Genomic DNA, 12,724 nt, shown 5'->3' with positions numbered 1-12,724 from the left:
AATAGGTTTATTTGCGTTACGCTTATTAATTTGTGCAGTTATTCAGTGTCTGGTAAGTTAATGTTCAAGAAAAAATATTAATTTTTATTAAAATGTCCTATTATTTTATGTTAATGATTACTCATTTATTTCAGCCCTTTATATTCAACGTGTCTCTATCGAAATAAACCTACGTTTCTATGAAAATTGAAGCTTTTGCTTTTTTTGCAGCCCACATAAACTTAAACCTTGTTTATTTGGCCCGTGTTAGCCTTTGAGTTTGATATACTTGATCTAAGGTTTCGGACATCCATTGGAGGTCTTAGAACATATGCCCGAGGGTAAGGTGGGGCCACTGTAATCTTATTACCAACACAAGCCCAGGCAACCACTAAGCTACTTTCTTTCAAGATAAATTTCCTTTTTCTGGACTATACAATGAGATATTATACATCCGTAGAAATTTGTCATAATAAGTGATAGCTGGTCATAAAAAGTGAAAAAAAAAACCACTAGCAAAATATTCTGAATAGGATTAGCCTATTTGAGTTTATGTGGGGAGAGAAAGTGAAAGAGGAAAACATGAATGATAGTCTCCAAAATGTCACGAGTGGGTATCCCTGAGTGGTAGAAATATGAGTACTTTTTTGTTGTTGTTGAAACCTATGATGAGAAACAAAATACAAATTATCTTCGGACATCGCTCCTGAAATGGATTCTTTCAAGGTTTTCCCTTCAGTGGAGTGTCCGAATAAAGAGTGTGGGAATTTAGAATTGCCTCTGGATATGAGAGGGTTATTTTTCTAAAATTTCAGGAGTTGGGGACCGGGCCAAATAGAAATAAAGTTATTGGATGATATGACTAGTCCATGCATGACTTAAGTGCTTAGCCAACGAGAGCCTCTAAAAAGTCACAGGGGGTAGGTACTGATGCTTCAAGACTACTTGTTACTTGCAAGGCTACTTCCTCAGCCTTTCTATCTTTGAGTAAGCTTGGCTTCCTGGGGGATATTTTAGCCAATACTAGCTTCAAAGAGAAAGGTGAGAATAATGGAAGGATGTTCATTCCAAGTACTCTGGGGTCTTGGCTTTAATACCCAGGGGCAGAAGCAGAAACACCTATATCCCCCTCTCCTAAGAAGGAGAAGTGGAAGGTGATTGAGCTTCTCCTTCTCCTCTGTCTTCATGTTCTCCCTCATCTTTTGTAAAGGAACTCTCCCCATTCTCTTTAGAGTGTTAATTCTTAGAGTGACAATTTTTAAAAGTATGTGATCATATTATCTATTGCATTCCAATTTTTTTTTTTAAAACAACAACAATAAAGTTGGTACTTTATGCCTCAGTGTATTTTTTGGAGACTGTTTTCCTCAAAAGGGCACAGCACAATTAGAAACAGGCATGTTTTAGCCAAGAGCATGTACTTTGGTGTGAGCTGACATGATTCATTTACAATACTGATTTTTGAAATAGAACCTGACCTATTGATTTTACTGAAATTGCATAGACACAAAATTGCAATGAACCAAACTCTACTCTAGAAGCAGGAATTTCCTCTGGAGTCTGAAAAACTTCAAACCCATTTTTAAAAGTGTTTTTAATAGTCTATTTCTAAAAGATGTGGAAAATGTTTTATATGTGAAGATAATGTTACTCTACTTGAAGATTTTTTTTTTAGCGTTTGTTTTACAGCTATCTTAAAACATCACCAATTTCAAATCAGTGGGACCCAAATCAGTGAAGCTTTGCCCAATAATTAATGCCTGAGGGCAGAAGGGACATAGAGCCACATCTCAGGAATTGCACAGAGGAAGATGTTGCATGATGGTGGAAAGCCTCCTCTAACCCATTAATTTGCCTGACAGTGATGTGGCTCTTCAAGCTGCTTTGCCTTCAGGAGTGGGTCCATAAAGGGGATGGCCCCAGGCCCCTCGCTGAGAATCTCTAGTGTAGAACCCCAGTGTTCTTTAATGATATATAATTGGACCAGACCAGATCATGGGGTTTTAATAGCCTTCTCTGTGGTGTATAAGTTTACAAAGGCTTGGTACTTACTGTCTTTCTTAGGACATTGATGGAAAGTCCCAGTGCTCACAGTTTATGCTTATTAGTGATACTTTTCATGAGTTTCCAGGGCTAAAGTGACTTTTTCACACTGTTTAATGGTTTTCAGTTTAACTCCCTTTCTAGTGGGATGTTGTAAAGATTAATTAGCCAATGTCCATAAAGTGCTTTCAAGCTGAAAAGTGCTGCACAAGGGTGTACAGACTCATTAGCTTCTTAGTCATTCTGGCTTTTTTACCTTTTGGCATTCAGAAACTAGGTAGTGAATGCCAAATTAGTATTTTTTTTTTTATGGAGGAGGGGGACTTCAGAAAGAGCAGAATAGAGCAATAGATCTTTTTAAAAAAGATATCTGTTGCACTGAGATGGAAAAAAAAAGGATATTAAAATATTTTGGTTTTTATTATCTTCTATTTCCCTACTACTTCAGCTTCTTCTTACTTCCTGCTTTCAAATGTATTTGCCTGCTTATCCTGTACATTTATATAGAAATTCTATTGATTATATTGTCATATGGATATTCATAATGGAGTTTAGTCTGGCCCCAAAGTGTTCAATTATTGTGCCAATGAATGAATCACACAGTGTAGATCATTCCCTTTGTAAATGAATTCCCCTATCAGTTTGCAATGTGTCATGAAGGTATGATATTGTCTCTATAGTAATCTTTATGTGTGTGTGTGTGTGTGTGATTCATTAAGCTTTTGATTGAGGATGGAAAAGTACAGTTACTCAACAAAGACATAAAGAGGTTCTAAAAGAAACCAAAGACAATGATGGATAATCTACAAAGAATTAGATTGAAAGATGACTTTTTAGCCTCATCAACTGCACATGATAGGGGAATAATATCTTCTAACTGAGAGAAAATATCTGTCAACCTAAAATTGCATACCCAGCTAAATTACCTTTTAAGATGATCATAAAATAAAGATATTTTTATACAAAACAAAAACAAATCATTTACCACCAATCCTAAAGGATATTCTAAAGCGTTGTCTTTTAAAGATAAGAAAATAATCCCAGAGTGGGAGGAAAAAGATGCTGAAAGGAATGAATAGGGAAAATTTGGTAAATCTGTGGTTAAATATAAGTAAGCATCAACTAATAATAATAATGATGATGATGTCCAATTTACAGTAACAAAACAAGACAGAACAAGGAAAAAAAGTAATATGTATACCAGGAAAGTAGTGTTAAGAGTTAAAGTATTCCAAGGTCCTTATTTTATTTGCAAGGAGTCTAAAGGTGTTAAATTTAGATTTTGTTAAGTCTGTACATAACTTTTCTAGTTTTATCACTAAAATAAAAGGAAAATGTAATATAGTAGAGGAGAGAATCAATGAAATAAAAAAAAATCAATAGCAACTGGCTTAGTGAACAAAGTAGTAAAGAAATTTAACATGAATTTTAGTAATTGTTCCTGGGGCTCTTACCTTGCAATTACAAGTACTAAGTAACTATGTTGTGGAGTTTATATGTAAACTTATAAGACAAGTGAAAACAAACAAACAACAGTCTTAATGATATGTGAACAGGTGCTTTGGCTTGAGATAAAATCTCCAGTAACATTATCATGTAGATTACCCAGGGCATGTGTTATGGGAGAGGAACCTCAAATGTAGGGAAGCCAAATCTTTTATTATGGACAGTTAGCCTGCCTGAACTCTGCTCCAGAGAGTGATCTTATCTTAATTATATTGCATAGTAATTCTGCTCTTGCTCTGGAAAAAGACATTATCTTTTTTTCCAAGGCTGTTCACTATACAAACACCTTGAAAGACAGAGCCAATACCTTTGTTTCTAAGATGTGCAGAAATGTAAGAGACCAAGGAGGATTTATCTTCAAACAACTTTGAATAAGTTTATAAAGCCTCAGTTTTCTCTTCTGAAAAATGGGACAAATAGTATAACCTACATAATTGTGAGGATCAAATGACGTAGTATATATAAAATGCTTAACATCATATCCAAGGACTTTATAAATATCAATGACTACTAGAAGTGATTATCTTGACTAACATATGAGCATATTTATTGAATTATTTGTTTTCTCTAGCAAATAGAATATTGCAGTTCACTGATGTTTCTAATTATTAGAATCTCCAAATATTAGAACAAAAAGGACCAGAAAGATTATCCAGTTAAACCAGGAATTTTACTGATAAAGAAGTAAGTTCAGAGAGGTTGAGTGACTTGTTGACTTTCTCACAGAACAGCCAAATAAAGGACAATGGTCATCTGATTTAAAAGTCAGATTCTTTTTAATTATACACAATGCTTGTAGCTCAACAAATAATGGTACTACAAACAAATTAAAGCAAGCCTGTGATATATTAGAAAGCATTTCACATGTTTATTTGATCATTGTCATCTTCCTATGTGCTTGACCTATAAAATCCACCTTAAACTTAGCCCCTGAAGGCAAATAAATACAGAAAGGAAGAAAAGATGGAAAGTTAAAATAAATAACCCACGTCTCCTCCCTTCCACCTCCATCACTGTCAATCTCTCTACTGCAGAGAAAAACACAAAACCAGAAAACTGCAAGAAAATGCTGTCTGAGTGTGTAGGTGAAGTTGAAAATGGTCCCATTCTGGCCAAGGCAGGGAAATTCTGGCAGAGTATCCAAGAGCTTTAGGTTGACAGCTTTGTAATGGTTTATTGACAAACTTCTTAAGGCATGAGGAGGAGTAGTAAGGAAGGGGAAAGAGGGGGTGACAGAAATAACATTTAGTTCTCAAAAGCAACATGTAGGAATGAGCATCAATTGTAGAATTAGATGAGTCTGAGTTCCTGTGTGAGTTTGAGCAAGTTACTGAGTTTCCCAATCTGTAAAATACTAGTACATAATGCTCCTCCGTGGGGAATTGATGTGCAATTCAAATGAAGAAATGAAGTGAGAGTATCTGGCATAAAGCAGGTCCTTATTAAATATTGGTTTACTTTAAATCAAATTCGGTGAAGGAATTTATCCTGAAAAATATCTGCAACAATGAAACCATTTATTTTATACCTCTACTTAATACCAATCCTACTATTTTTCTCTCTTCTTTAAGACTGGGGTCACAGTATTAGCTTCTACAGCATTCTGAAATACTTTTGGGGACCCAAGGTCAGAGTTGAGTATGCCCAGGTAGCCAAAGCAAGGTTTTAATTGAATTTTCCTTCATCTTTTGTCCATCTCAAGCCTCTGCAAAATCATCTTTCACTCCAAGTAATTATGTTCTGGGTGTCCCAGGGGTGTCTCAGACTTGCATATGTGTGTGTCCATGGGCAGATCTGCTCCTGCTGTTCTCATCCCTCCCCACAACTGTGAGCACTGCTCTGCCCTCTGCGCATGGCAGAAACTGCTCTGTTTTGTGACTGCTCTGTATATTTTTGCAGGGCATGTGGTGTGTGTGTGTGTGTGTGTGAGAGAGAGAGAGAGAGAGAGAGAGAGAGAGAATGTAATATAAAAACATGCCCTTATCCCTCTGCTTTAGAGAAGTCCCAAATATATATAATTGTCACAATATCCTATTTTATGAAGAGTTTAGGGAGATAATGCTTTAGGTTTTTACTTGGGGCATTCTCTTTTCCTCTGGAATTAGAGATTGTGGAATTGAATTTGCGTGTGAATACCAGGCAGTACTGAAAATCCCTAGATGTACACTAGACCCCTTGTGATGAGAAAGATTTGTTAGGATCAGTTCCATCAGACCTGTTTCTTCCTGTAGGAGGAGTGCTCTCTTAAAGAATTCCCAGCCTTTTTTCAAACAGACTTCTGTAGGACCATCCCACAAATTTGCATTCATGTCCAGTTATGTCTGCAGAGTAGCACACAGTTTGCGCTCTTTTGCATGAGGCTACTAGGTTCTCTGGCCCCTAAGTTCTTACTGGGCCAATCCTAACAGGAATATTTGTATCTGAAGCTGACAGTGTTCTAGGATCAAGCTGAGATTCCATGCTACAGATACATATGTACAAGAAATTGACTTAGATGCTGCCTACCTCTAAATTTGAGTGTGAGCCTTAAATTCTAGATATATCAGAGTTTATTCCTTTCTCATTGTTCAAAGAAGGAAGACAAAGATGACTTAGACACAGTTCCTGTCTCAGAGCCATCATAATGTGTAGCTTTACTTTATGTCTTCTTAGATGTTACTGTCTTTACTTAAAGCTTGATTGAGACCATCTTATAGTTAACTCTGAAAAATATGCCTCTGAAGTTAAGCTACCAGTATCAATAATGCCTTACTCAGTCTCTATGGTGGAAAAGAAAGTTTTACAATTAAGTATATGCAGGAAATGTGGAATCTTGTTCAGTGATGTTTCAATGCTCTTAACTCTCTTTGCCCCCAGGTTATGCAGATGTATCTTCCATTCTGTGGAATCGCCATATCTAATGCTCAGGTATTTGCTGCCTCCAGGAAAGAATATGAAAGAAGCAGGGTGAGTAGAAAGAAATTTGATTCACAACTCTCAAAGCTCTCTGTTTTTCAAGAGTCTGTGAGTCATTAACCCCATATGACATTTGAACTGTCCAGGAATCTTTTTCAGTTCTATAATCCTACAAGTCTGTGGTTGAAGACCCCTTTAAGCAATGAGCCCAAACGGAGGTGGATACAAATTCTCTGTTGTTTTTTATGTAAGAAATAGTACCAGCTTCTTTTAAAAAGGAAATTAATTTCACATCTATATTATCAGATGGTATAGTCTTGCTTTCTTATAGCCCTGAAACAATAACACAATTTAGTAATATTTTTACAATTTAATTTCTTTAAGAAACAAGGAATATTATAAATGATTTCACAGATTTTGTTTTTAAATTGAAAGGCTTTTTGGCAGACCATCACAAGATAACTGGACAATATGCAAATACTATTTTATCTATCTATATATAAAAGCCCAATGACCAGAATGGCAGAATGACCAGAACAACCAGAACGACCGGTGGCTATGATGTGCACTGTGGCAGCCAACCAGCCTGATCTGGGCCCTGATCAGCCCCCAATACCCCAATTGGGGGCGGGGCCAGCTGGCCAACTGCCCATGGCCCCTCCGGCAATGGGCCCCCATCAGGGTGGGCTGGCCAGACCCCACCTGTGCACGAATTCATGCACCTTGCCTGTAGTAGGATTATAAAGAAACACACACAGAGGGATTGGCCTCATATACCTTCTTCACCAGTTATAGAGTTTAATAGTTAAAAAAAGACAGATGCTCAAAAAATATTAAACTATCAAACAGGTTACATTATATTAGGCTCATTATACTTTTAAATATAGGGAAATTACTGTCACAACTTAAAAATATATTTAACAAGAAGATGTTCCCAAAGGTTGGAAACCCTCAATTAATTGGTAGTCAAATTGATTGAAAGTTCCATTTGCTAAGCATTATGATTGATGAATATTTCATAGTACACATATAAACACAGTTCACTACTACAGCAATCTTCTTCAGCATAGCATACCACACCTTTTCTCTGATTTGGATCCTTATTTCATCATTAGTCCCATCATTAGTCCCATACCCCTCCTTTCATGTGGCACTCTAGCAATATAGTCCCAATTTTCCAGAAAGAGTCTGTGAGTCATTAACCCCATATGACATTTGAACTGTCCAGGAATCTTTTTCAGTTCTATAATCCTACAAGTCTGTGGTTGAAGACCCCTTTAAGCAATGAGCCCAAACGGAGGTGGATACAAATTCTCTGTTGTTTTTTATGTAAGAAATAGTACCAGCTTCTTTTAAAAAGGAAATTAATTTCACATCTATATTATCAGATGGTATAGTCTTGCTTTCTTATAGCTCTGAAACAATAACACAATTTAGTAATATTTTTACAATTTAATTTCTTTAAGAAACAAGGAATATTATAAATGATTTCACCCCATTTCACAGATTTTGTTTTTGAATTGAAAGGTTTTCTGGCAGACCATCACAAGATAACCGAACAATATGCAAATACTATTTTATCTATCTATCTATCTATCTATCTATCTATCTATCTATCTATCTGAGCCCAGCTACCAGAAAGGCGGAATGACCAGAACAACTGGAACGACTGGTGGCTATGACGTGCACTGTGGCAGCCAACCAGCCTGATCTGGGCCCCGATTGGCCCCCAATCGGGGGCGGGGGCGGCCAGCCAACCACCCGTGGCCCCTCCGTCAATGGGCCCCCATCGGGGTGGGCCAGCCGGACCCCACCCGTGCACAAATTCATGCACTGGGCCTCTAGTAGGATTATAAAGAAACACACACGCACAGAGATTGGCCTCATATACCTTCTTCACCAGTTATAGAGTTTAATAGTTGAAAAAAGACAGATGCTCAAAAAATATTAAACTATCAAACAGGTTACATTATATTAGGCTCATTATACTTTTAAATATAGGGAAATTGCTGTCACAACTTAAAAATATATTTAACAAGATGTTCCCAAAGGTTGGAAACCCTCAATTAATTGGTAGTCAAATTGATTGAAAGTTCCATTTGCTAAGTATTATGATTGATGAATATTTCATAGTACACATATAAACACAGTTCACTACTACAGCAATCTTCTTCAGCATAGCATACCACACCTTTTCTCTGATTTGGATCCTTATTTCATCATTAGTCCCATCATTAGTCCCATACCCCTCCTTTCATGTGGCACTCTAGCAATATAGTCCCAATTTTCCAGAAAGCAATCTATTTGCTTCACTTTCTCATATCTTTACCCACATTTCTCCCTCTACATTCAGTGCCTAATGTCCACCTTTTGACTCCCATTACCATTTGCCTTGAATTTCCTTCAGGACCCAGCTCAGACTTCTAGTTAATCTTGCCCTCTGTGTTTGTTTTTCCTTGTGTATACTGCCATTGGTCTATTATGGATTCTTATCACACTCTATAGTATTTATTGATGACCCTCCTCTCCAACTACAGTTTGAACTCCTTAAAGGATGCTTCATGTATTATTAATCTTTACATCCTCATGTACAGCACAGTTTATTTACTCATTCAACAAATATTTATTATGTGGTACTCTTCAGACACTATCTGTTCAAAGTCCCTGCCCTCAGAGAACTTGGCCTTCTAGTGGGAACAACAGACAATAGACAAGCTATAAAGAAAAATGAAGTGAGATAAAGGGATAGAGACTGGTCCCTGAAGGACAGTTTGGGAGAATGTTTATTTCAGAGAGTGATTAAGAAGGTCTCTATAAGAAGGTAATATTTAAGTGGGGACCTGAATGAAACAAAAGAGCAAAGCTACACAAAGATCTGGGAAAAGCATTTCAGGCATTAGAAATATTAAATTCAAAGGCCCTGGGGCAGGAGAATGCTTGGTCTGTGTATCTAGAGACAGAAAGGAAAGACCTCAAATAGCCAAAGCAATTCTGAAAAAGAACAAAGCTGGAGGCATCACACTTCCTGATTTCAAACTATACTGTGAGGCTATAGTAATCAAAACAGTATGGTACTGGCATCAAAAACAGATAGCTAGACCAGTGGAATAGAATCCATAGCCCAGGAATAAACCCATGTCTATACAGTCAATATATATTTGACAAAGACGCCAAGAATATTTACTGATGAAAAGATATTTTTTCACAATAAATGATGTTCAGAAAACTGGATATTCACATGCAAAAGAATAAAATTGGAGCCCCTATCTTATTACAAAAGTTAACTTGAAATGGATTAAAGACTTAAATGTAAGACCTGAAATTGTAAAAATTCTAGAAGAAAATGAGGGGAAAAGCTCCAGTGATTTTTTTTTTATCTGACACTAAAGCACAAGCAACAAAAGCAAGAATAAACAAGTGAAGCTACATCAAGCTAAAAAGCGTCTGCACAGCAAAAGAAACAATAAAAACAATGAAAACACAGCCTATGGAATGGGGAGAAAATATTTGCAAACCATTTATATCAGATAAGAGGTTAATATCCAAAAATATACAATTCAATAGCAAAACCCCAAAATAATCTAATTACAAATGGGCAGAGCATCTGAACATTTTCCCCCCAAAGAAGACATACAAATGATCAATAGGTGCATGAAACGATGCTCATCATCACTAATTACCAGGGCAATGCAAATCAAAACCAAAATGAGGTATCACCTCACACCTACGAAAATGACTTTTATAAAAAAGACAGGAAGTAACAAGTGTTGGTGAGGATGTGGAAAAAATGGAATTCTTGTGCACCATGGAAAACAGTATGGAGGTGATTCACAAAATTAAAAAGTGAACTTCCATGTAATCTGCTGGGTATGTATCCAAAGGATATGACATTACTACCTTGAAGAGATATCTGCAACCCCATGTTCATTGCAGCCCTACTCAAAATAGCCCAGATCCAGAAACAACCTAAGTGTTCATTGATGGATGAGAGCATAAAGAAATTATGGTGCATACTAGTATATGCACAATAGAATATCATTCAGCCATAAAAAGAAGGAAATCCTGCCATTTGTGACAACATGGATGGACCTTGAAGGCACTGTGCTAAGTGAAATAAGTCAGAGAAAGGCAAATACTGTATGATCTCACCTACATGTTGGATCAATGAGAAGCAGAACACATAGAAACAGAGAGTAGAATGGTGGTTGCTAGGGCTGGGGTGTGAAGCAAGTGGAGAGCCTCTAGTCAAAGTGTACAAACTTTCAATTATAAGATGAATAAATTATGGGGCCCTAATATTCAGCATTGTAACTATACTTATATACTTAAAGTTGCTAAGAGAGTAAATCTTAATGTTCTCACCACACACAAAAAATGTAATTATGTGAGGCTATGCATAATGTTAACTAACCTTATTGTAGTAAGCATTTTGAATATAGTATACATGTATCAAATCATCATGTTGTATACCTTAAACTTATAGAAAGTTATATGTTAATTGTATCTCAATAAAGCTGAAAAAAAATTCTGTAGCTAGGACTCGGTCAATGAGAAGTGAGAGATTCCCCCTAAAATTAGTGGTGAAATACACAAGGCTTACTGACATGGGAAATGAATGAAAAATGATTGGTTTGTACAGCTGGCAAGTAAACAGTTGAATAATCAGCATATAGATAGTATTTAAAACTAGGCAATCAGGTAGGTTAATCTGGGGGAGAACTTGTGGATAAGAGAAGGGAGAGCCCTAGCTGGTTTGACTCAGTGGATAGAGCGTTGGCCTGTGGACTGAAGGATCCTGGGTTAGATTCTAGTCAAGGTCACATACCTTGGTTGCAGGCCCCTCCCTGGACTGAGCCCCGGTCAGGGCTGGTGCAGGAGGCAACCAATCGATGTGTTTATCTCATATCGGTAGTTCTCTCTGTCTTTCCCTCTCTCTTCCACTCCCTCTAAAAATCAATGGAAAAATATCCTTGGGTGAGGATTAAAGAAAAAGGAGAAGGGAAGAGATCCAAGGATGAGGCCAGGAACAAAAAGAAAGTCACTAGAAGAAGGAGGGGGAAATGCCTATGAAGTCAGGAAGCAGGGAGTGTTCACCTGTGTGAAAGGCCCTGATGTCTGTTGAATTGCGTATCATCCAGGTTTTCTTCTCTTTCTCTTATTCTGGAGGTAGACTGCATTGTTATTTGAAAAAAATTTTATTACTTGTTAGTACAGCAGCAATTTTTAATTAGAAACAATAAAGTTGCTATAATGCGATTTGTCAGTGCAAGACTCAAGGCAGAATGAGTTTTTCCTCTGAGATAAATGTTCTTGTGTGTGGGTCCCAGAGGCCCTATCACGCAGTCACAACAAATTGAAAAGTTAAATAATTGTTCAGTTAATATGATCCATCTGTAGAAATAGTCCGGATGATTAAAGAAATAATGTTTCCTTCTTAATAACAGGGAATTTCTGTTGGTAATTATTCAGACAATTGCTTCATCTTTAATGTTGTATTTGGATATGAAATTATCGCACATTGACCTCTATGGTAATTTGCTGTCCAAATGCCAGATCATCAGGATGCACTTAAAACTTTTTTCACCTCCTGGTATTGCTCTTTGCTTTGGGATCATAGAGCCATCATTAGCCGTTTCCACAAGCTCTCTTTAGAGAAAACACTACTTAGGATATTTGGTCCTCTTTTAGATGCTCAATGAACTAGACTCATTTCATGGATCTATTAACTCATTCAAATGCTTTTCTACCTGAATAGACTCAGAGAAGAAATTTTCAAATGGTTTCAGGACAAATCAAATTCATTATGAAAGTTGAAAATCAACCATGTCCCTAGGATGATGATCAACACCATCTCCCTGAATAGATGCGAATTTGAAAACCCATGAAATCCTCTTGCGAGAGATCAGACTTGAGAGGGCACATCTTATTAAATTCAATTGAATAAAGTACCCTCTGGCCAATTCACTGGCTGTGTAATTTTCTGATTACTCTTGGATAGCAGCATAATATTTTCACCTGTACATAGCCCACTATTCTTAAACCTCTGGAAACATCCATGTAATAAAAAACTCCAAATAACGATTATTTCAGTGCAAAAATTGCAAGCAAATTTAGCTGGATAAAATAACAGCTAAATAACATACAAATTTAGCTGGATATTGCAACTTGCTTTTGCAATGAGTAGAAAAACTATTCACTCTTTTTAAGTTAGAATTTGTTTTTATTAAATGAGTACCCAGTTTTTAAGTTAGAAGGTTTTTTTTTGTTTTCCCTTTTATTCTCCTATTTTAAACTTTAATGG

At 36.7% G+C, this 12,724-nt stretch overlaps 1 protein-coding gene across 1 annotated transcript in view; it reads left to right on the top strand.

Annotated features, from left to right (window-relative positions):
* Window positions 1-12,724, top strand: part of PDE11A (phosphodiesterase 11A) — a 282,794-nt gene that overhangs the window by 80,866 nt on the left and 189,204 nt on the right. Inside the window, exon 3 of the mRNA XM_005857619.2 lies at window positions 6,385-6,474. Within this exon, the coding sequence (XP_005857681.1) occupies window positions 6,385-6,474 (90 nt within the window). The remainder of the gene's footprint in view (window positions 1-6,384; window positions 6,475-12,724) is intronic.

Source organism: Myotis brandtii, unplaced genomic scaffold (genome assembly GCF_000412655.1).
Source record: "Myotis brandtii unplaced genomic scaffold, ASM41265v1 scaffold112, whole genome shotgun sequence".
Classification (NCBI taxonomy): Eukaryota; Metazoa; Chordata; class Mammalia; order Chiroptera; family Vespertilionidae; genus Myotis; species Myotis brandtii.
The sequence above is the reverse complement of the archived record's forward strand: the minus strand, read 5'-3'. Positions and strand labels throughout refer to the sequence as shown.